This window comes from Chinchilla lanigera, unplaced genomic scaffold, assembly GCF_000276665.1.
Source record: "Chinchilla lanigera isolate Chin_1 unplaced genomic scaffold, ChiLan1.0 scaffold00043, whole genome shotgun sequence".
Taxonomy (NCBI): Eukaryota; Metazoa; Chordata; class Mammalia; order Rodentia; family Chinchillidae; genus Chinchilla; species Chinchilla lanigera.
Genome location: NW_004955444.1, coordinates 10,977,370 through 11,002,581, shown reverse-complemented (window position 1 = coordinate 11,002,581; position 25,212 = coordinate 10,977,370). Strand labels below are relative to the sequence as shown.

At 38.0% G+C, this 25,212-nt stretch overlaps 1 protein-coding gene across 3 annotated transcripts in view; it reads left to right on the top strand.

Annotated features, from left to right (window-relative positions):
• LOC102006622 (chromosome unknown open reading frame, human C8orf34) overlaps positions 1-25,212 on the top strand; it is a gene marked incomplete in the record, with an annotated part of 371,108 nt that overhangs the window by 69,223 nt on the left and 276,673 nt on the right. For 2 of the 3 annotated variants that reach the window (XM_013518172.1, XM_013518171.1), the window contains 3 exon segments: positions 580-711; positions 5,537-5,665; positions 24,238-24,266. In XM_013518172.1, coding sequence (XP_013373626.1) covers positions 580-711; positions 5,537-5,665; positions 24,238-24,266 — 290 coding nt within the window. 3 annotated transcript variants of the gene reach the window in all.

The following is a 25,212-nucleotide window of genomic DNA, read 5'->3' as shown; positions in this document are numbered from 1 at the left end:
GGCTTCTTTTTTATTTTTATTTTTTCAGATAGGATCTAAATTGCTAAATTGCCTAAAGTGGAGTGAAACTTGGGACCCTGAGTTCAGCTCATATTCTTTTCTATACTAATTTTTTCTTAGAATGGTGTTATTTTGCTTATTCAAATTGAAATGTGAAGCATTTTATCAAGTTTTAGGTTTATTAATAAATTAGTGTAGGTGGCGTCTTCTTTGTTGCCTCGTCATATAGCTTAAAGCTACTGTATTTGGATTCTTTCAAGATTTTATGTAGGTTGATAATCATGCCTGCTGTTGAAAATTCCAGTAATAGTTGAATCCAGTGTCTCTTTGCAAGGCTGATGGGATGAGTTGCTGCTTCTTGTCTCTTTGGAACCAGCTACATCAAAATATCCTTGCTGGATATGAATCAATATAATTTTCTTCCTTACTGAAAGTAGAAATCTAAAAAGTTCACACTATCCTAGCTCCTATTCCCCCCAGCTCCTTTTAGTGATCTTTCATATTGGAAGATGTTACGATTTATCACCAAAATTCTTTCACCTTTATAACTGGTTTTTTATATTTATTTTGTTTTAACAGAAACTAAAGGAACAAGAAGAGATTTTAGAAGCTACGATAAACCTTGGCAGTTAAATGCAAAGAAGCCTAAAAAGTCAAAAAGTGACCTGGCTGTGTCTAATATTTCGCCCCCATCATTGGACTCCAAATCATGTGAGTAAATTTATTTTCAAGTGTGATTCAGTTTTTCAGTCTATATGGTTCAGAAAACGAAGAAATGGTGACAATTGAAGTCCAACTTTTTATCTGATATTTCTGTCTGGGATGAATTCCACTTCCGTTTCAACATTAACATCTTACTTATCCTCTCAAACGTGTAGCGGAATGGCCATTTCTAGTTTTTCATTCTTTGAAGATGATGAATGACTCGAAGGGTCCCTTGCCTCTTGTGCCCAGGTGCAACACAATATGATATTCAAAACAAAACCAAATTCACTTTTACTGTAATATATAAAAGTAAATAAAGTCTTTTAGAGCAGAAGTAGAGGGGATTCCTATTCCAAATATTTAATAAAAAAGAAATGGAGGATGGGGAAAATTATTAAGGTATGTAATGTACGTATACCAGTTCCCCATGATGAACAGAACCATTTTATACTACAAACATGTACTAATAAACATAAAAAGTAAATTTTTAAAACTTTTAAAATCCTTTACCTAGGATCTTCCTGAAGTCCTACCCATTATTGCTTGTGCTGAAATCCCTGTATTTGTTTTTATACTGTTACCCTTAGTATCCTTCTTTGTCTGTGTTCCTCTTCCTTTCCCACTGCCGTAGTAACCACTAGTTTGCTCCACTGCTCTGCTGCTGCATAGGTAGAAGCTTCTTAAGTAGTGAGAAGGCTGTAGCAAATTTCATTTATTCTTGGAAGACAAAAGCGTGCAAAGTTTTCTTCCCATACATGAGTTACATAGTGAGATGCCTGTTTTTAATTTCAGCAGAGAAGGGAGTAGGTTGAAAATGTTTATTTTTATTTGAAAGTGTTTGAAAAACCACATGTTAACTGAAATCTCTACCTGGGACATCTGTGAAAGACACTGAAATTAACTCTGGAGATCTTCATTTATGTACATACTAGTCCGTATAAGTAGTATTACTGCAACCACACCAAGTTACTGTGAAGGCTGTATGAAATATTATAAACTTAGCAAATTAAGTTTGTAATTAAATTTTTCCCCTTCACAAGGTTAGTACATAAAACCTCAACAATTTTAAAGACATATAAGAGTGGAGAGGAGGAGAGGGGCAGGGAAGTAAAAAGAATTAAGATGTGTTAGGCACATGTTTGAATTTCCGACGATAAATGTAATCATTAAGTGCTACGAACATGTCCTAGTAAAAATAAAAATAAACAAGTTTAAAATTTGCATGGCTCATTAACACCAGTGTATCTAATAGTGTCCAACACAGTGCCTAAGTTAATTACTAAGTACCGAATGGAAAAAAAATGACTAAGGAAAGAAATAAAAATTAAAATGAATTGTGTCTCAGTTTTCCCTTCCATCATGGATCTGTCTCTCCTGTCTCCCTCTCCATCTTTCCTTCTGTCTGCTAATGATGAGTTCCTGACCCTAGCAGATTATTAATTTATACAGCCAATTTTGGATCCCATCATTTATCACTGAGAAGGGAATGTCAAGGCCCGCTCATTCTGAAGCCCCTTTGCTTTTGGTAGGATGCCACCTAGCTACATGACTACCTAGCTACATGATTTGCAGAACTAAAGAGAGATGTAGACAGATTAAGTAAACCAGAAACATCAGCAAGGATGTGGAAGACTGTTGCACTATTGACCACCTTGAGTTGACATTTATAGATCACTGTGACCAATAAAGTTAGAATACATATAATTCTCAATTCCAGATAGACTATGGAGAAAGATAGAGAATATGGTGTACCATTAAACAATGACTCTCATAGGAACCTTTTAATTTTAACACATGGTGCAAGGAGGGTTGTAACTTATTTCTAACAGCACAGTTTTTGTCAGAAAGCATGCTTCAGATAATTTTAGTCAACTGGTGTTGACTGGCCAGTTTGGCCTGTTCCTCCGCTGGTCTCCACATGTGGGCTCGCATTGGGCTCAGCTGGGGTGTCAAGCGGCTGGCGCATGTCTGGTGGCTATCTGAGGGTGTTGACTGGGATTTTTAAGAAATTTGTGTTCTTGCTAATAAATTAAAAAGGAGAGAGAGGGAGAGAGCGAGATCTCGGTAGTCATGGTATTTTCTAGGAAATTAGAAAATGCAGAGGTACAGGTTGCAGATTAGAGATTGTTCAAGGATGATTAAAAATACAAATGATGTTTTGAAGAATCTGGTATGAATATTGCTTCATTTGCTCCCTCATCTGAGCTTCTTTCTCTTGGGTCTTGACGCGTTCTTAGGGATCCCCTGGGGAATGGCCGGTGGTAGAAAAAGTCTGGGAACATTTTCCAGATTGATTAGTAGCCCTGTGCACCCTTGACAGCTCTAATGTCAGAATGTTAATGTTGTGGATACCTCTGTCTAAGTGTCTCTCAAACAGAGAGGCTCAAGATGAACCAGCGGCATCCTATATATTTTTAAAAGTTTTAAATTTTTAGGTTTATTTAAATGATACAAGTAATACTTTCTTATTCTGACAACTTAGCAAATACACACAAGTAGAAAGATAAATAGTTTTCCCCATTCCTACCCATCACATTGAGTTCCCCTAGAAATTGATTTACCCTTTTGTATCATTTTCTTTGTGCACACGAGCATACGTAATATATATGGTGATTTGCTATGAAACTGGCTTAAAACTGTAAACCTTCCGAAGGTTTACAGTACTTATTTTATTATTTTAAATTGCATTTTGGAAATATGGTAATAAACTCAGGTTTTACTTATAGTATTAATAATTGCATATTGTAGCATAATGTGAATGGGCCATAATTTATTTAACCATTCTTTTGTTGAAAGATATTCAGATTATTTTGAGGTTTTGCCACCGTAGATGATTTGATAAAATGATATTTGCACTTTCTGTAAAAATGAACAATTTTGTACATGTACAGTATACAAGTACAGGTGTTTTTATTTATGATGGCTTACCAGACAAAAAACTGCTGCGTCCCAGAGCAAGTGCATTACTTTTTGAAAAGGTGGCAGAATGATATGTTTTAAGAGTTTGAGACTATTTTCTGTATCCTTACTAATTGAATAATTTTTAAAAATACTTTATTTTTGTCAGTATAAAACTACAAGATTTAAAAAATAAAGTCATACTATGAAATAGTAGTGTCTTTTTTTTTCCACCCTTAACTGGAATCACTTTCACCTGTTGTAGATGTCTCTTTGGGCTAAGTCTACACATCTGACTGTCCAAAGTACTAACACAGTTCTCCTTTTCCAATTTAAGGCATCATCTCTTGTCCTCCTTACCTTATGCTTCATATACTAGCACCCATCTCATCCTGGTGTACAATAATTTAATTATCTCCTGTTGGTTAAATATCAATTGATATAGCTACAACTATCTTAATTAACTCTTTTAGAATTACCAAGTCCAACTATTGAATTTTCTAGAATTAACAATTTTCTCTTTTCTGTTTTACTTTGTTTTCTATGTATTCATCACTGCATCACTAATCCTTCACCAAACTCTGCCCAAAGAATTAAACCTTAATAACATGGTCAAACACATCACATAATTGTAATCCTATATTATGTTGTTTTATTTTATATTTTTAAAAAAATCATCGGGAAAGACTTGGAAATGTCTCTGCTGTAACTCTCTGTCTTCATGCTCTACTCTTGGTTTCTAGGGCCCTTGGTTCCTAGGAATATTCTTTGCTGCTTTATGATCCCATTCTTTTCTATTGTCCTGAGAATTCCCCTTTCTTTTTTGGGAGATCACTTGTTTCTTCAACTTTCTGGCAGTTTTTTTGATTATTTTTCAGTTTGTTGGAGCATCTCCCTTGCCAGCTTCCTGGGAAAGAGGGTTTGTGAAATAAAACTTGAGTCTTTTAAGCATCTTGATTGATTCATTAGCTAATATAGAATTCTGAGTTAGAAGTAATTTTCAATCAGACTTTGAAGGGGATTGTCATGTCTTTTAGGGCAAGTACTGCTGCTGAGAAGTCTAATATCAATTTGATTTGCTATTTTTGTATCTAAAAGTGTTTAGAATCTTTTCTTTATTGTCAATATTTAAACATTTTTATAATATGGGTTGATTGTGCTTGGTGTTCAGTGGACCCCTTATATCTGGAAAACAGTTGAGTTCTCACACCTGTATGACTATAGCATTTCCCCTGAGTGATTCTCCAATGTCTAAGTGTGTGAAATGCTGCTGATCTAACTAACACTCTCTTCCTGGACTTTGCTTTCAGTTTTTCTATCTCACTAACTAGTTACTCATTGTCCATCTTCCAAAAATCATTTCTTGTCTAACAATATCCTTTCTCCTTGTTCAACTAGTTATTTGAGAGAAAAAAATTCCCTTGAATATAACATAATTTTAGTGGTAATTTGGGAGGAAGTAAAGGTAAATATATGCATTTTATCTTTTTTGTTTTATTAAGATATAGAAAAAATATCTTAAAATATTTGTTAGTTGCAAAAATTGTCAGCAGTTGCTTTTAAGAACATAACATAATACAAATATGCTTTGCTTGCATATTTCCCCTTAAATTACAGAAATTATTAGCTTTAAATCTTTTTTTTTTTTTGTACCGGGAATTGAACTTGGAACCTTGCACTTGCCAGGCAGGCGCTTGCGCCGCTGAGCTATATCCCCGGCCCCTAAATTAAATACCTGAATATTGTTTTCTTCATGAATGCTGCCACACTTTCCTTTACTTGTTCAGTTAAAAATTTTAACTGACTTTACATCTTTCCTTCTGTTTGCTCACAAGAACCACTTGATCTTGGTGCAATTTTGCACATAGTAACGAATAGTGAGTCTGAATCATATATAGCACGCTTATGAAGTAACCATTTTTTTTAAACATAGTGCCAAGGTCAGTAGAGCACCCTAGATGGAACTGGCGGACTAAACCAGAAAGCCGTGATTTTGATGAATTGAACCACATCCTTCAGGAGAGCAAGAAGCTGGGGAAAGCCCTTGAGAATCTCTCTCGAAGTAAGTTCATTTACTTGGTTATAATTGAAATTCTTGACAAATATTAAAGCAGAAACATTCACCACTATTCCTTACAATCCATCTCTAACATCCTTATTGTAATTCTATGGAGGCTGAGCAGCTCTAAAGGCATGAGATCGATTTTGTGTGTTTCACAGATCCAGGGGTAGAATGATTAGGTAGCGTACAAGGAGTATCAGAAACCCTCCTTGCTGCTTGGGGCCAACGACACTGCATAGTGTCTGTTCTCCTCTCAAATGATCATACAGTGGCATCTTCTTCTTCTTCTCTTTTGAAATACATTTTGTCTTTCTAACTGATATATGTCGTTATTGCCTCTATGACTTTTAGATATCCCTAGTCTTAAAGATGGTAACTGAGCTAAATTCTTCTTAGAATCCTTTCAGGAACTAGCATACTCATTTGTAACTTTTTAGAAAGCCTTTTATGAAAGAGCTCTATAATCTGACAGCTTGGTTTAGTGGTTTTGTTCTGCCATCTAAGAAGTGAATGACTTCAGGTAAATAATTTAACTTCCGTGAAACTTATTTCCCACATTTACAAGGAAGCATGCATGATTGTGTCTCTTTCTTCTGGTAGATAGCAAGGTTTAAAGTGATACATTTCAAGTAAAACCTTTATATGTTACTGTCATGAGAACAGGCAATCAAATAGGTTTTGTGAGTCAATGAATACGTTCTATATATGTACACATGCATATATACTTTATGATTTTACTAGTGAACTCAAAATTTTTCTATCTTTTTCTGGTTAAGTATTTCTCTATTTTAAAATTAGACAACTTTGGAAGCACATTAATGTTATAAACTCAGTAAAATTTTATTTTCATACTGTGGAATATTAAAGATGTAATGAGAAGCAAAACACTAGAAAATTGTAGTAGATTATGTTTTAGGATCTCTTTGTCATTTGTTTTTTAGGTAGCATAATTACGAATTTTATCAAAGTTAAACATTCTTTGCTATAATTTGGGAGTTTTATAATACACATATATGTGCGTATTATGTGATAATTATGTTATTTCCATATATAAACATATTATTTATAAATATATAATTTATGCCTCTATGTATAATTCACTAGACCTTTTTTGTAGACATTTGTGTGATGAAACTTTTTCAATAGTTAAGCTCCATTATAGTATGATCCTATAACATTACTACTAATAAAAACCCTTTGGTTGGGATTTAAGAAATTCTGCTTTTGGCTAGATTTACTTAGGGAGTAAATAATAATAAAGTGAGTTTTCATCTCATTGCTATACTGTGTTCATGAAAAGAACCCTCTGAGTCACTTTCTCATTTCTGGGACAAAATACCCAACATCCACACTTTAAAGGAGGACAGGTTCATTTTAGTTTACCATTTTACTCCACTGCTGGTGGTTCCAAGGAGAAAAAGGATGGCAAAGGGCCATGGCAGAGGAAAAGTTGCTCAGTCCGGCAGCCAGGAAGCAGAGAGAGAAGGGAGGGGCCAGAACAAAAGTACATCCTTCCGGGTCACATGTCCCAACTCTAACCCAGCCCCGACCACCTGACAGCACATTCAGCTACCATTCAGTGAATGGTTCTACTAGTGAGCATAGTGCTATCATGGTCAGATTAATTTCCACACACTTGAGGCTTTTGTGGGACTTTAAACATAACAGAGCCTTATCCCATGAATATGGCGAAGGCGCATATTAATATTTCTAAATCTCACCCTATGGGATAGTTCCTACAGTTCTTCATAGCCTCTCACTTTATTTAATAAGCTGATCTCACAGAAGGATGATGGAAGGATGTGACTGATTATTACACAGATCTTCACATATATTGCCAGTTAACTTTTGTCTTTTAAAGTCCAACACTTCCTTGCAGGCGCTTGTTATATTATTGTAAATTTATAAAGAACTATGTAGTTTGCCCCAAATATTTCAATAAGGGGATTGGACTATTACGTCTTTACCCAGATTTGTAGCAAAAAGGTCAGCGCTCAAGCTGTAGTCTTTTCCAGAAAACCTAAGTGTGGCCTTCTAGATTATGTTAGCTCATTCAGGCTGTTATAGCAAAAGACTTCATGATGAGTAATTTATAACAGAACAGAAATTTATCTTTAGTAATTCTCAAGACCAAGAAGCCCAAGTCTGCACTAGCAAATCTGTGTTCTCGTAGGGTGGAAGGAACCCCGCAGATATCCATGGCCTCTTTTACAGTGGCACTAACCCGTTCATGAGCGAGGAGTCCTCATTACCAATCAGCTCCCAGTTTCCACCTTCTGACACCGTTACTTTGGAGACTAGGTCTTAACCTGTGAATTCTGAGTGTGTGTGTGTGTGGCAGGGAAGACACAAACATTTAGACTGTAGCACAAGTGGAGCCTTACAACTGAGGTGCATGATCAGAGCCCATGATGGACTTTTTAATACTTCAAGGCAATCTGGAAAAAAACAAAGGCTGAGGGTAACTCTTGGTCAGCAGAGGAAATACTGAGCAGACGTGGGGATGCGGGTCTTTATTCTTGGGACAAAGGGACAGCGAAGCCACAAGGAGAGTCTGCAGCTGCACCCGAATCACATTTGATAGTCAGCTTCTGTGCTTATGGTGGATGCTGCTTTCGTCTTCACAAGACAGATTTAAGGGACTCTGTTCTGTGAGAGTGTGGTGGTATGGCGTTTACGGGGATGAGAGGATTAGTCTCATGGAAAGAATTATTCTGTTCTCCCTTAAATGTGAGTATCTTTTTGCACAAAGTGGTGTGAGTTTTAATACTGAATCTCTATCTTATCTCAACATGTTCACTACCAAGTTATCAATAGGCCTGCCATAGTCAGACCCAACTGCCCAAAACACAGCTATATAATCATGAACTTGAAGTAGGATACCGTTCGTTCTTGTGTTAGCTTGTTTCACTCTTACATGATTTCATTTGGAAGCTCTTCTCTAATTCAATTGCGACTTTATTGCCTGTATTAGTCAACTTACCCTTGCTGTGAGAAAATACCTGAGGAAATGAATTTAAAGCAGAAAAGATTCATTTTGTCTCATGGTCTTCCATCCATGGTCAGCTGGTTCCATGTCTCTCAGGCCCACGCCGAGGCAGAGACATCCCCCATCTCTCTGATTCCCCTCCCTGTCTCCAGCACCTTTGCCTTTTATAGCAGTGTGTTCTTGAGATAACCTGCTAACCCCTTAAAATATCGATCATAGGAATCTCAGTGGGGGATCATGTGTGAAGCAAAGCTGCTCAGCCCCTGGCAGTCAAGAATCAAAGAGAGAAAGAGCTTTTGTAACAAAGGGGCTTCCCCCAGATTCACTAAGCCATGATCCATGAATAGTGAATCCGTCTGTGAGGGCAGAATCCTCACAATCCCATCACCTTCCAAAGACCCCCCCCCTCTAAGCACTGCTGCACTGAGGACCAAGCCTTAGCACATGAGCTTTTGGGGGACATTTAGGCACCAAACCGTAATAACGCCTAATGTTTTGATTATGAGGAAGACATAGGGGATGGAATTTTCCTTTGTGTGTGGTCAAAAGAAACACTGAGCTCGGTGTGATGGTGCATGCCTGTAGTCTCAGCACTCACTCAGGAGGCTGAGGCAGGGGGATCATCACAGGTTTGAGGTGAGCCTAGGCTACCTAGTGAGTTCCAGGCCAGCTGACCTACATAGCAAAGTTATATCTAAAAACAAGAAAGAAAAGAAATACTAGATGTCTAGATCCTGTGAACATTTCACTCCACTCTCATGGCCACTGATACCAAGGGCTGAAAGTTTTCAGTTGTAACTTAAATTTAGTACTGTCTCTAATGAGAGTCATCTCTTTGCTTGATCTCAGTTATACATGCTAAAAGAACTTCCAAAGTTTAGAAGTATTATTTTTTAATTGAGACTGACACTATTATCATGACAGAATTTTCTCAGCTTGGCAGTTGTCAGCTTATAGAGACGTATATCACACATTCCCACACATTTAAGGCAGGATTTAAATATTAACATGAAGACTAAATAGTCACTTTAGTTTGCAAACATGACTTTTGCTTTAATAGCTATGTGCTCATTTTCCGGTTTTTTGTAAGCTTTTCAAGGTAATGTTTCATTTTAAAATCTGTCATAAACTGTTACAATCTTCATGTTACTCTCTCCTGGGTGCAGATATAATGACAGTGGCACGGAGTGGCACAGAGCAGTTACATAGTTGGCACAGTGAGCTTCTGATGCTTGACATCCTCCTTTTCAGCAGTTCTGAAATCCCTTCCAACATTGGTTCTCCTAGCATAATTGTTTTGGATAGAGGAAATTTGACAAAGCAAGACCTTCACATTCGCAAATGCCTTACTTCCAGGCTTCAATTGCAAGGCAATTGGGCAGTGTCCTTCTAGGTGTCTGTAATCAAGTAATGCTGTCTCATTATTCTTATGTTCCTTTGGTTTAGACACTGAGGTTGAATGAATTTTTTCCGGATTGTTCTTCTTACTCAGGTCCTCCTGAAAGTGATGTGATTTAGCTGTCTCTTGTGTAACAGCCCCTCACGGTTCTCTCTGTGTCTCTGTCTCTCGGTCTCTATCGCTGTCTCTCTCTTTCTCCTTTTGCTAATACTATAGCTGTGTAAATTATAAATAAAGAAGTTTATGTTGGTTTGTGTTTCTGGTGCAGTGTGGAAGGGTAACATCTGGGGACAGTATTTTTGCTGGCAGATTCCTACGCCGCAGGGAGTATTGCATGGCCAGGGTTAGAGAGTGTACAAGAGTGTAAAATAAACCAAACTGGCTTTTGTTTATTTTGAAAAGTTTCATTAGTCGATGTCTGCTATACATCATAGTTACATTCGTTTCTGAGAATGAGTGCATTTATGCAGCGCATTTTGGTCATTTTCCATACCTTTGCCCTTCTCTTCCCCGGTCTCTATGTTTCCCTCCCTGTCTCCAACAGGTCTGCCTTTCATAGCAGCCTATTCTTGAGATAACCTGTTAAGTCCTTAAAATATCAATTGTATGAATGGGCTAATCTGTTCATGAAGGCAGAGCCCTAGTCACCTCCTCAAGTCCCACTTAATTGCACTTCCTAATATCTCATCATGAGATTAAATTCCAACATGAACTTCAGAGGCAACAGACCATATTTAAATCATACTGCTTTCCTTTTTCTGGTTTCCTCTCTTCCCTTGTCCAGACAAAACTGTGGTCTAGTTTTTATCAAAATCTTACTTATTCTTGTTTCCATCCTCCTATCTCATCATCTTATGAAATTCTTATCTTTGAATAAATGCTCAGCTATCAGAGTGGGGATATAGCTCAGTGACACAGCACCTGCCTGGCAAGCGCGAGGTTGGGAGTTTGATTCCTGGCACCAAAAAAAGGAAGAAAAAAGCTCAGCTATTATCTGTTCTTCAGTAAGGCTGAGACTACCGGGAAAAATAACAGCAAAGCTGAAATTACCTTGATAATTCATAGTTTCAGCATGGTTACTGTTGGCCACTCACTTCCCCCCTCTGCCCGCTCTCCAATGATAAAAGCGCCATGCAAGGATCTGCAAACCCTACTTAATTCCACCCTTGCTGTCAAAACAAATAGCCTCGTTTGAATTCTCTTTGAATTCTACAAAACCTAGATTACCAGCGGTGATCTCATTCCACCTTCCCCTCCCTTAGCCACAGGCCTGAACGCACCCTTCCCATCCTGCCCTTCTCCCTTCATTCTCAGAGGAGAAGGCTTTTCTCTTGTTTAAAACCAGCACTTCGCCTATGGTGTTGGCCTCATTTCGTGCCACTCCTCTTAGATCTAATTCCATCAATTACTATTTTGTCTTTTGGCACTTGTAAACTGTAATGATTGATACATTGTGTCAACTTGAGAATTGAGACGTTTAGAAACTTAACTAAGTGACTCAGCAGGGGGCCAGGGTTCTTGCTTTGTAAGCATCCTGAGCTTGTGGAAGAGCAGGGCACAGCGATGGTGTCGGTGGGTAGCCGGCAGACAATATAAGGAAGGAAAAGAGGCTTGCTCCCCCGCCTTTTTGCTCTTGTTGCTTTTGCTGTCTTCTGCGGGCTTGAAGTGTTAACCGCACACCCTACCACTCTGCCTTGGAGCCAACTGAGTATGGACTGAAACCTCCACAAACAGTGAGCTAAATAAACCTTTCCTTCCTTAATTTTGGGTGTCAGGTATTTTGTCCCAGCAATGAGAGAAAAATTATCAAGACATAAACCTTCTAATCCCAGCTGCACCAATGATTAATTTTGTAATCTTGGGAAATTTTTCTGACTATGCTGTGTCTCAGTTACCTTTACTGTAAAATGGTAATAATGATAGTACCTACTTCTTAGGGGTTTTGTGATAGTGTATTTGAAATGCTGAGTATGTAATAATTACTCATTGCCTAGTGTGTAATAATTACTAATTAAATATTAGCTATTTTATGATAGCTCCATTGCTGCCTTATAAATTATCACAAACTTAGTGGCTCTGAAGAACACAGGGGCTTGAGATGCAGCTTAGAGGTAGAGTGCTTGGATGGCATGTCTGAAGCTCTGAGTTCAATGCCAGTACCACAAAAGAAATAGTATACACATTTATTATCTCTAGTTTCTGTGGCTCAGGACTATGAGTTTAGTTTAACTGCTTAACTCACCTAGACGGGTGGAAATTAAGGTGTGAGTTGGGCCTTCTGTGTCGCCTGAAGCTTGGGGTTCTCTGCCAATCTCTTTAGGTCATGGGTCAAACTCAGTCCTTTCTATTGTAGGCGTGAGATCTCTATTTTCTCACTGGCTGTTGGCAAGGACTGCTCTCCAAAGCAAGAGGCTGTTCTTAAGTCTTTGCTTGGGCTCCCTATTCTTGCAGCAGTGGTTTACCATTTCTTCACTCTGGTCAAAATAGAGCATCTACCTGAAGCTTCACCTTCTTCTGAAAAATGTGGCTAATTAGATCAAAATAATGTAAATTAATCCCCCATCTGGTTTCCTCAAAGTCTACACAGTAGTATTGTAATCAAGGGAGTGACATACCTCAGTCTGTAGTTCCACTCAGGTCAAAGAGAGTGGAATCTGCCGGTATAGATCTTAGGACCGTCTTAGAATTGTGCCTACCAGAGCTATTAGTACTAATTACTGCTACTACTATTGTTAGTACTAGTAAGGCTGCTGGTGTTCCTGCTACTGTTTATTGTCCTTAATCCTGCTCCAGCTAAGCACTGTTCACTAGAAATGTCAAACGCATCACACATATGATTTTATATTTCCAAGCCACACTTTAAAGAAAAGCAACAGGAAACATGCCACATTGATTTTAATAAAGTATTTTATTTAACTTACTGTATCCAAATTGTGTTTCACTTGTGTTCCATATAAAATAATCATTAAGACATTTTGTATTTCTTTTTAATGCTAAATCTTCAAACTCTGGAGTGAACTTTGAGTGAGTGCATCTCAGTTGGAGCTGGACACATTTCAAATCGTCAGTAGCCACATGATGGGATGCTGGTGTATTGGACGGCACAGCTGTAACTGATGTTAAAAATAAATACACAAAACTCTCCTAGTGAGTTTGAGTTAGCTCCAAACATGAATTTCTTTTTTCCCTTGTTTAATAGAGTTTCAAAAAAGAAGGGCTAGTGTTTTTTTGCCTCTGTTTGCTTCATTTTACTTCACAAAGCAATTATATTATTGCACCCAAGTTTCTACTGAAGCTCTTCTCACTGTGGTCGCCAGCTGGCCCCAAATTACCAAGTAGAATCAGCACTTTTCCAATCATCATACAAAATCTCTGTGGTAGTTTTCGTGCTGTTGATCCCTCTGTCTCTCTGTAGGCTCTGACTTCTTCCTTTCTGGGAGCTGGAACTCACTGGTTCCTTTTTCATGATTCTAGTGAGTCTTCCATAGGAGTTCCTCTTCTATTCCTCTTGCTTTGAATGCTGTTTCTATGCTTAATCCTTGGCCTCTGTTCTTTCAAGTGGTCTCTCCATTTAACTTCTCCATGCCCATCTTTTATTTACTTATTTATTTTTTGGTATGGGGAATCGAACTCAGGACCTTGCACTTGCCAGGCAGGCACTTGTGCTGCTGTCACAACTCATTTAAAGGCATACATTCCACATCCAGTCTTTTAAAACATTTATGGTAAGTGTCTTTTCCAATTTTTGGAAAGTATCAACACTGTCAAGTGCTCACTCTCTCTCTCTCTCCCTCTCTGTTCCTTTCTCTTCCTCTCTCTTTCTCTCTCTCCCCCTGGCATACACACATATACAACAATAAACCTTGCTCATTTTCTTTGAAAATGTATCTTGACTCTAATTCTTTTTTCCATTCCATCCATAGTCTTTAGTTGACATTTGTACATCTCTGAGCAAACCATTGGCTTATCCACTTGGCACATTCCATTTCATTCACATCCTGTGCAAGAAGATCCTGTGCAGGAAAAAAAAATACATTTCCTGCCCATTGAGCTTGTGGCTGGCTAAATTGCCCTGCCTTAGGTTTGAGCCGTCTCACAGCCAAAATCTCTATGGCTTCATATGAAGTAAATATTTTCACACTCAGGGAATAGCTCGTTGTGTTGTCCCATGGATGCAGGCTGCGTCCTTCTTGTTTTTCTGCCACCTTCACCACTTGCCTTTCAGGGTTGCGGCAGAAGCAGCAGAGACAGTGAAGTAAGATGGAGACGTCCACTGCCTACGCATGCGTGGAAGTGCTGCGCATCCTGTCTGCTCACTTTCCACAGCTCACTGTAATTCAGCTGGAAAATGCAGTCTCCTTATATGCTAAAAAAAACATGCAAATGGTTTAGGAATGAACTGCCAGCTGTTGCCCACACTCATAATGCGTTTCCAGTTTTCTAGTACATTCTCCCTGCAGGTGTCATGAATCTAAAGAGAAAGGCAGACACTTGTTTCAGATATTCAGTGGCTCCTTTTAAAACCTCTGAGAAACCTCTTCACTGCCTGGTCCTTTCCCAGGTCCCTAACGTCAGCTCTCTCATGACTTTTTCATGTACTACATTTGCTTGCTACTCCTCCATGTCATGCATTTGCTTAGGCCACCCTGCACCTTGAAGCCCCTTTTCACTGCTTGCCTTTGCAATGGGCTGAATCTACTGTTCCCTTTACCGTCAGGTCAAACATCACCTCTCCCAGGATGACTCCCCTGTTACTGTCCTCCTCTAGAGTGAGTGTGGTGCCTCTCTTTTGATCTTCCGTATATTGCTCTGATGATAATTATCTGCCCCCACCTATTGTACCTTTATCTTCTCTCTGGTCTTTGAGGGTCCGGAGGGCAGGACCACCAGAAATAGATACAGTGACTGACACAGAATTCAGCTGTGTTTTATTGGGTGAGTCAGCTTCTGTTGTTAGGGAAAAAAGTACTTTGCACACACAAATTAAAGGAGGAAAGGTTTATTTTATCTCATAGGCTCAGAGATTTCAGTCCACGGTTAGATGGCTCTAAGGCAGAACATCATGGCAGAAAGGTGTAATGGAGAAGAGCTGCTCACGTTGTTGTAGCCAGGAAGCAGAGAGAGCAGGGGAAAGGCAGAGAGCAGGGCCTGGGGGCCTGAATGCTCCCTGCCACGTTACACTCCTGTACCCACTTCGTCCAGCCAGGCTCCATGTCCTGACAGTGCACTGAGCTCCGAGGGTAGTGTGAGCATGATCCAATCACCTTCCTTGCCCTTACCTCCGAATACGCTGCATGAGGATCAAACCCTCATGGATCCATAATGAGTGCTACCTCTGGTTCTGTGTCTGCCAGTTCCATCGTATCTGGGATCACCTCCACACTCTGCCTTTCTTCACTTCTGATTTACCTTCAGTTTCTCTGAATGTGTCTTTGATATAAGATTGCAAGTTTGGATGTTTGCACATGATTTATTTGCCAGAATCTTTAACTTTGTGGCTTATATATTGAAGGAGTTGTGTTAAAAGTAGATAACTAAGTAAGTACAGAAACAGATAAACTAAAAGCAAAAGAGAAGCATTTCCCTATTTTGTGCTATTGGTTAATAATACCCTTTGCTTAGCGAGGCGCTGTTTGTGGGATATGCAGACATCCAATGTCTGATCCTTCTGCTGTGTCTGGTAGCTTTCTGTGAAGGGAGCCCATGGTAGGATGAGTATCTTCAACACTGGTCTACAGATTCTTGTTCATGTAAAAATATTAGCTGGTGCTCTTCCACAGAAAAGAGTCTAGCTGTTTGGGGAACAGACAACAAATGTGTGTGCTTCATGACTGATAATAACAATCTGGATTCAACAAAGAAAGCAATAATTCAGGACTTTTATGTTCAGTCAATCATGAGCATACCAAATAGTCTTCTCTGACCAAACAGATTGAATAGCTACAGAATAACAACCCACAAGAAAAAAATAGAGGCAGATTGTGTCACAACTATTTGTTCATTTATCCTCACATTAGCTTAAATGAGAATAACAAAAATAGCTAATGTGTGGACCTTGAAGTTATCCATTACTAGGGGAAATACTTGTGAAAATCATACTTTCAATACATTGTAAAATATGTCTTCAAAGATCTGTGAGAGTGTAGAAGAACTTCCAGCAAGGTATCTTAGGACAACCTAACAGAAAACATACCTGAGCCAAGTCTGGAAAGATAAAAAGTAAAGATAAGCTAAAAGAAGAGTGAAGATATCTTGGAGAGGGATACTCCTGGCAGAGAGAGAAATCTGTATAAGAAAGTGGAAAAATTTGTATCAGTGGTGTATAAGGAATCAAACAAGCAATGAAGACAACAGAATTAGAAGTCCAGGTAGGGAGGATCCAGAGCATGGAGGAAGAGAGGTTCATTTTGTTTCAATTTCAATGAATTCAGCCCATGATCAGTTGATGCCAAGGCAAAAATGGTGTGATGGAAGGATCTGGTCAAGGAAAGCTGCTCACATAATGGTGACCGGGAAGCAGAGGGAGAAGGGACAAAAATACACCCTTGCAGGTCATGCCCTGTGGTATACCTCTTCCAGTCATGCCCCTTTTCTGAACGGCACTGTCAGATATAAATTCATCAGTGGAAGGATGGTGATCATAGAACTGCTGTGATTCAGTCACCTTCCAAAAGCCCCACCTCTGAACATGAGTTTTCTAGGGACATTTTGGATCTAAACCATAAAAAAGAGCTATTGATTGATATGAATGAAGAGTGAAAATAGAGACAATGCTTACTTCACTTTGTTTCTTGGCTTTGTTTATAATTAAGGGGACTAGTTGTTGCCAAGACCTATTGATTGATATGAATGAAATGGGAATAGAAGTAATGTTTCATTTCTTCTGTTTTTTAGCTTTGTTTATAACCAAGGGGACTGATTGTTGTTATCTACCTCAGATAAGAATCCAGGAGGGTTTGAAGATAGAAGGGTGTTGTTTCAAATTGTGGTTTCAGATGCTGTGGGTCATCTCAATGGAGTGTATTGCTCTCCCCTTTTCTGGACAGCCGGTCCATATATGAAATGGCCATCCAGGGCAGATGTTTGGGTGGGGATATATATGTAAGAATCTTTAGTGCATAAAGAAGAAAAGACACACACATGCACACAAAGGAAATGAACATTTGAGAAATAGGTAAAAACATCACCTGCTTCAAGACACTGAAAAGTAATTTTCAGAGAGACAGGACAAAAAGCAAGATAAAAGATTTCTTTAAAAATCAAAGATCAAAAGTATTTCAGAAAATCATAGTATGCAAAGGGACAGATTAGTTATATAAGGACAAGATGGGAGCATATGTATTGTGGTTGCAGCTGCCTCTGAGCTGTGCTTCCACTGTTTCCTGCAGTGAGGTTGTAATTAGTGAAAAGTTGGAAACTGTGTAACTTTCATTGGAGAAATGGATAGGCAAATCATGATATATGCACATAATGGTGCATTATATAGTCATTAGGAATAAAGTTGTGGCAATATTTATTATTAAAAGTAGTGTTAATATATGCTTTTATATATGTGTATGTGTATTTGTTAGCTTTCCTGTTGCTGGGATAAAATACTTGATACCTGCAACTTAAGAGAAATGGTCTATTTTGGTTTATGGTTTCAGAGGGTTCAGTTCTGGTTTCAAGGCAGAAATGGCATGGCAGAAGAGCCTTGTGGAGGAAAGATTTTCAAACCCTGGCAGAAAGTAGAGTACAAGGAAAAAAGAGAGCAAGAACTATACCCACAAAGTCATGGGCCCGCTGATCAACCTCTTCTGTCTGGTCCCTATCTCCCAAGAAAATTCTGCTAGGAACTCATGAACAGATTAATCCACTGCTGAGTATAGACCCTCTGTGATTCAGTCACCCTCCAAAGCCCCACCTCTGAACACATGGGCCTTTGGGGTACAATTGTCTGTATACCTATATATGACTACCATAGTATTAGAAAGAATTCACAAGCTGCTCTCATTTGTTACGCATGAGTAGAGGTTTAATTTTCTTTTTCATCTTATTATATTTTCTTCTTTTTCCATGATAACTACATATGGATTTGATAAAATGAAATATGAAAGGTAAGTTTTTTCAGTAGAAGAAAAAAGGCTTGGTTGATTTGATAATCAGGAAGGGCAGGGTTGCTCATTCAAGTATAGATTTAAGAAACAACTAAAAGCAAAAGATATATGCAGTGGGTGGCAGTGTGAGTAGATAGTAGGAAAGAAAGACGACATGAGGAGTACATTCTCCTGTAAGCATCAATCTGTCATGAAAAGAAAAGAGGTGATAGAAGGCAGTAATCAATGAAGGAAGATAAGGCGTGTTTGTTGGGAGTTTTGGTTATTTTGGTTGGTTTCCTTTAGTTTTTTGAGTGTGTGTGTGTGTGCGTGTGCATGTGTGTGTGTGAGAGAGAAGGACAGAGAGACAGAGAGACAGAGAGAGACAAAGAGAGAGAGAGAGAGAGAGAGAGAGAGAGAGAGAGAGAGAGAGAGAGAGAGACGGGGTCTGTGTAGTGGTTTTTAGAGAGATAAGAGGAAACTTTAAAAAGTCCCTTCCAGAGAGAGACAGAGAGGAGAGAAAAGAAAGCAGATGGAACAAATACCACAGAAAGTGAATAGGGATGGAGCCAGAAAAACAAAGGTGGAAATCAGACTTCCTAGGAGAAAGAGCATTTCATTCTGAGACTGGAAACAACAAGAGTAGTTCTTTGAGGGGGAGCACGATTGAAGAAGCGCAGGAAGTTCAAATACGAGAGTTTCAAATTCTTTAGCATTTTAAATGTGAGGGTCTATCCAGTATTCAAGAGAGAAAGGAGGTAAAAGGCTAAGGTGAACACCAGCAAGGCCTGGAACTGTCTTGGAAAACATGCATGAGCCAATTAATCAAGGGTAAAAATCAGTGTAGACTTTTAGAGTAAGAGTTGGGAAATTATGGCCCATGAATCACATCTGGCCTGTGGCCAGTTGTGTAGCCCCTGTTCAAATATGAATCTTGCATTTTTAAGCAGTTGTTTTAAAAGTGAGAGAATAAGAATCTATGAGTATTTTAGGCCATGTGTGACTTACAAAATCTAAAATATTTAGTGCGGTCTAGAAAATGTTTTTCTAGGATAGTCAATTATAAGGTAAAATCCTTCACTTCCTATCAGGAATCTCCTTTGTTCTAAAAGCAGTTGGTAGTCTGCTTGACAAATGGTCACAGGAAGTTTTATTTACCAGTGGTCACTCCATTGTTGCTATGCGTGGTATTTACACAGGTATTTGTGATAACATTATTTATTATACTTAGCGGGATGAGCGGACTCTAAACATAAGCCCAATTGGTAGTATTTGTTAATTTCCATGGTGTAAGTACTCCCACTGTGGTTAATTTCAAATTATGAATGTGACATCACTGAATGAGTCTTTGGGGAGAAATGTGTGGAGTTACTTTTCATAATCCAATCTGATTATGCCTGTATTACAAAATCAATATTTTTGTATCATATACTCTGTATCTATGTGTGTGTTTTATTTCACAATGGAAGCTAGGCCCTTTTGAAGGGGAAATAATTAGGAGAATCTAATCCTTTACATTATACTATCATTGAGTTTATCTCCAGTAAGGAAATAGAGTTTAGAGAAATAGCCAATATGCTTTCACAATGTTTGGCTTTTCTGACCACTTCCAGGAAACAAATTACACTGACTAAGGTGTAGAAAATGGTGAAGAATTGCTGCTTCTATCTCTCATGGCTATCACCTTACTCTCCCTCTAGGACTGAAGTAATGGAGATGCAAGTCTTAGTGAAGCATATAGCTCGGGTTTCCATGCTAGAACACAGCACACATTTGAGGATGTGAGAACTGTATTCTGTCATAAATTTCTGACATTGCTGAGTCCTTTTTAGAGATTAAAATAAACAAGAAAGCCCAGAAGTTGAAGGATTCAAGTAGAAACTATCTAGATCAGTTTGCAGTGGCAGCAGAATTAGGAAATACATCCCTGACATGCCTCTTTATCTAGAAGAGAAGCTGACTCTGAAATCATTCACTTCCCCCGTTTCTTCAAGGGTGCTTTCTCCTCAGTTGAACACCACCACTGCTCTAAGCCATGCTTCCTACGGCTTCTCTGGTAGGACATTTCCTTTAAGCTCTCGGTTTGACTTTCACAAGAACCATGTGTTCCTCCAAATTAAGGGTCCCACACTAAATCCTTGGCCTTATTTTCTTATATTTTGTAGCAACTCACTACATTTTTTTTCTTTCATCTTTTCTGCTATGAAAGAGTCCAAGTCTCTATAAAACTTAAAAATCTCAGCATAAACTGTGATGGTTTTCAAGAGTCAATAAATGCCTAAAAGTTGTTCATTTCTTCTCAGGGAATAATTGTGGACGTTCTGCTAGACCCTGGGATGACTATTCAGGGTAATCAGTGTAAAGGACTCCCACTAGAGCTTCATGCTTCTGTGAAGAAATGTTTCATTACAATTTTTTCAGCTGTTTTTAATGAGTGTAAACTTTGATTAAAAATGGAATAAAAAAGTAAAAAATACCCTAGGCATTTTGACATTGAGAATAGAAAGATGAAATAATTATGTATAATAGAATGGAGATTTGTTTGGATAATTTCTTAGGCAAAGTCATTAAAATATGCAAATTTAAGAAAAAATCTAATAGATATTTGATCAAAATACACTCAGACCAAACACTTGGAATAATGAGGGGCATAATTTTTTCCTCAACCCAAGGTTTGCATTTAACTAGTTTGAGTTTTCTTCTCTGGCAAATAACTATTACTAAAATGTGTATTCAGGGAAGCATCACTTTATCTTCATTTTATATCACTGAAGGTTTTCGGCCCTGATAGCTAACACCTCATAAAGCTTCCTGTAACTGAGAGAAGCTGGTGGTATGTGGTATACATTTTACCACTCACATTTTTGTTTTGTTTTGTTGTACTTGCCAGTTCTTGGCTACATTTTAGATAAATAAATTTATTGCTATTATCTTTATGAATAATGGACTCATAAATCTGAAGTGTAAAAAACATTTAAAAATTAACTGAGAACTTTCTAAAAATCGAATAAGCAATGTCTCGTTTTAAGTCTAAGGACATTAGCGCAATAATTTTTAAAACTCATGAGTCTCAAATATTTTAATTAGTTGAACCATGGGTTATTTAGTTCCAGATATATAAACGTTGTGATTTAGAATGAGAAAGAGAATTTTATTTCATCTTATCCTGTCTCTTTAAATGGACCAATTCTTTAAATATTTACATTTAAATAAGAACGCAGTACCAGCCTTGAATTTATATTGGAAGCAAACACTTTTGTAAGATGTACTACTATAAATATAAGCACTTAAAACCTGTTTGTCTTTCATGAACTGGAATATTGTATTTAAAAGTACTGCAGAGTGTGACATAAACCATGTGGTATGTCAAAATTCCTACATTTTTGTAAAATTTGCGTTATTCAAAGTGATCATGTGTAGCTTCATAAATTTTTAAAAGTCAAACATTTGTGAATGCGTGACTTCTACTAGGTCTTTTGAAATGTTTATCATTACCCAGAAAGTTCTGGGGTCTCTTATCTGTCTCACATTTCCTCCTGACTGCAGTATCATGTTTCAGAGTCCTGCCCTGAGGTACACTGAGCAGGGATCTGACCCACCTCCCACGCAGTGCTCCAAGAGTCTCTTCTTGAATTGTTTAAAGGAGCTTCCGTCACAGCACAGCAAGTCTGAATAATTGCTAAGCTTAAGCCACCTGCCCCACCTGTGAAGTGATAGTCAGACTGTCCATACTGTGACACATTAAAATTCTTAGTTACTTTTATCAAAAAAAAAAAAAAAAATGCCATGGAATACTGCTATGAAGAATGTGTCTCAAATATGCCTGCATTTCTGGTTTTATCCCTAGTAGGGAAAAGAATGATGCCATTTAGTGAGGTAAAAAATGTGATTTTGTTTTTGTTTTGTTTTTCTTTGTTTGCTTTGCATACAGTTGATTCATTAGGTTAGTAGGGTGGGGAATGAGGTAGGAGATTAGGGCTGGGGCAAACTGGACAACTAACTGGGCAGAATGTGTCAAAAGTCAAAAAAAAAAAAAAAAAAGAAGATGAGTCTATGGCTCGTAAGTACTGTATACAAAACCAATCAGAAAACCGGTATTTTCAGTCCCTCCTTTCAATCGGGTGTTGTTTTCAGGACCAATCAGAAAAGTGATATTTTTAATTCTCCATTAACTTCTGGCAGGGAGCCAAGCAAGTCTTTAGCTAGAGCAGTTTAATCTGGCTCCAGGCCGAGCAAATTTTTGCCAAATGTCCCAATGCCTTAACTGCATGTGGGAGAAGCCAGTCCAGGAACTTTGGATACACAAGACCCTTTCCTTTATCCTCTGGGTCCTGTGAGTCTGTTCACCAGCCTGCTCCTGCCTTGTAAAATGCACCTCCTTTCTGCCTTAAATAAATGTACACTTTCACTGCCTTTTCTGTGTGTCTCAAGACACCAAAAACCTGTAGAGAATCCCTGGAGACCCTCCATCTGGTGACAGGAGATGTGATAGAAACTGGTACCCGCTCTACCCTCTGCATGGATTTTACATCTAAACAGGGAAGGGGATCTGAACAGTTTCTTTGATTTATTTTCTGGAGACTATTTTCAGGTTTTCCTTTTCAACTCCTTCTTGCTCTTTATAGTCTACTGAAGTTCAGCTTGAAATCTTATCCTTATTTTCTCTGTGTTCCCTTGGACTTCAATTTTAATCTTTCAGGCCTACCCTCCAGGGAAATTTGACACCAGCTCCATTTTGTCCTCTACCTTCAACCTGAAGGATGGCCACGATTACTCCAGTACCCAATCCACAGAGCCTGTGTTCAGCCCTGGGCATGTCACTCTTCAAGAAAAAATAAATAAAATCAAAATGAGCCCAGAGTATCACAGGATGGCATACGAGGGGTTCCCAAAGCAGTGAGGAGGATGAGTAAATCCATCCTACCCTTAGAATGAGTTGCAGGTTCTCTGACTTCTGTTGGAGGAAAAAAAAATGTGAAGACAAGTCTGTAAGAAGCATAAAGGAAATGTATTAAGCAGAAATTCAGAAGTACACACTCAAAGAAATAGAATGCGGGCCCTTAATAGAGAAGTGCATCACAGTCTGGGTCTGGATATACTTATAAGAGATTTGGGAGTGAAAATCTACATAGCTGGTGAATAAATGGAGAGAAGGATTTCCGTTTACTCATGAAAGGCAGTAACAGCTCTTTCTGTGGGTGAAGGGTGATAGCCTGTTCATAGGTGACAGCCCTCACAGATAGTAGAACTGTAGCCCATGCAGAGGGAGAGGCTATTTTTGGGTGAAAGGAAACAATTTATTTCATTAGTACATAAAAGGTAATGGAAAAATTCCATTTCTGGATAGAAGGACAATGCCCAGGCTTATTGTGATTTTGGAGAAAGAAAAAAGAAATTTAAACTGGGCTTGTGTCCTGAAGCTGCAGTCCTTATTTTTAAAATCCTGATATCCCTTGTCCCCTTTTTACCTGTCCTTACTTCTTCTGTCCTGACTCAGGTGGATGGTGTCCTTGTCTGACATGTTGAGGTTGAAATGCCCAAATGCTCGGGATGAAGTTTATGCTGGTAATAAAGATTGACTGGTCACCACCATGTAGAGAAGTAAACACTCGCTCAGAAGCTGTCAAAGGGCCTTAAACATTCTCTCTGTTTCTTCCTAAACCAAACAAAAAAATTAAATTTTGCCATTGTAGTCACCATTCCATCTTAATATTTATTCACTATAGGAGTGTAAGTCACTGAAAGGAACAAAACCGTAACAAGCTCACTTGCATTTTATTGTCATTGTAACATGGAGACAGTATTTCCACAGTTGTGCTTCGAAGTTTGTTCTGCCTGTAACAAACTACAAGAAGTACGGTACTTGTTTTGTTTCCTTTGCACCATCTGCATTGTTTCCGCAGGTCCCGGCTGTGAGAGCTGACTTAAATTCTTAATTGGTTTTCACTGGTAGAAAGGATGTGCTGCCATATTTGGAAGAACTGATGCGAAGAATAAAAACAGAACAGAAAATGCACTAGTTTTGTAGATAAAACTTTTGTTCTTTTAAACATTAGGTTATTAAGGAGTGTTTCTAAAACTTTTTCTTATAAATCTCTTTTAATCCCAGGTATTGCAATTTCAGATGAACTTGATAAGGTAAGTTGAACTATATATCTAATAAAAAGAAAATATAAAACTTACATTTTAATCCATCATCTATATTTAAAAAAGTTTTGGAAATATACAAAATGTTGAAATATAATTTATTTGGTCTTAATGTTGTAAAATTTTCAAAGTTACGTGCTTATATTCATCTATGAAAATTATTTCATCAAGTATATATCACGTATTCTCTTGCATCATGGCCTTCAAAATTTGGTTACAGAAAACAGAATCACTTTAATGACTAAATTATATTGAAAAATGAAAAATAATATATTGTGTAAATTATTTAGATTTGGATGATGGTATGAAAGATACTGCACTTTTAATTTTCTATTACTACCCTTTGAAAACCTTAATCATTTAGGTTTTTTCATTGTTTTAATTTTCCAAGATGCCAAGAGACTATGCTGGCGATTTAACTGCATTGATATTTATGATAGCTTGCCACAGTGGTATGACTAGGATTGCATTTTAATAGGAATGTCAGTAGAATTGCTAATGAATCGGTTGTAGAAGGAGTCAGTTAATGAGAATCCTAGGGTTGGAAAAGGAGCACCCAACCAGATGCAAAATGGGAAAAACTAGGAAAAGAGCAAATTTGTCAGACTGGGGATAAAACCAAGAATTTGTTTCAAAATTATTTTGAGTTGCCTATTAAGCATGTTTACATAAATTGGTGCAGAGGAAAGAGATTCGACTGAGAGCCATACTTTTAGGAGTCATTAAGGCAGAATTTTTCAATGTTTTGGTCTCATGATTCTTTTCTAAAGCTTAATAGTTAAAAGGACTCCCCAAAGGCTTTGCCTTGTGCAGGATATACCTATTAATACTTGCCATTGTAAAATTAAAACTGATAAAAATTTACAGGCTTATAATTGTAAAAATAGCAGAGATTAAAACCATTACATTAAAAATCACACATACTTATACAAATGTT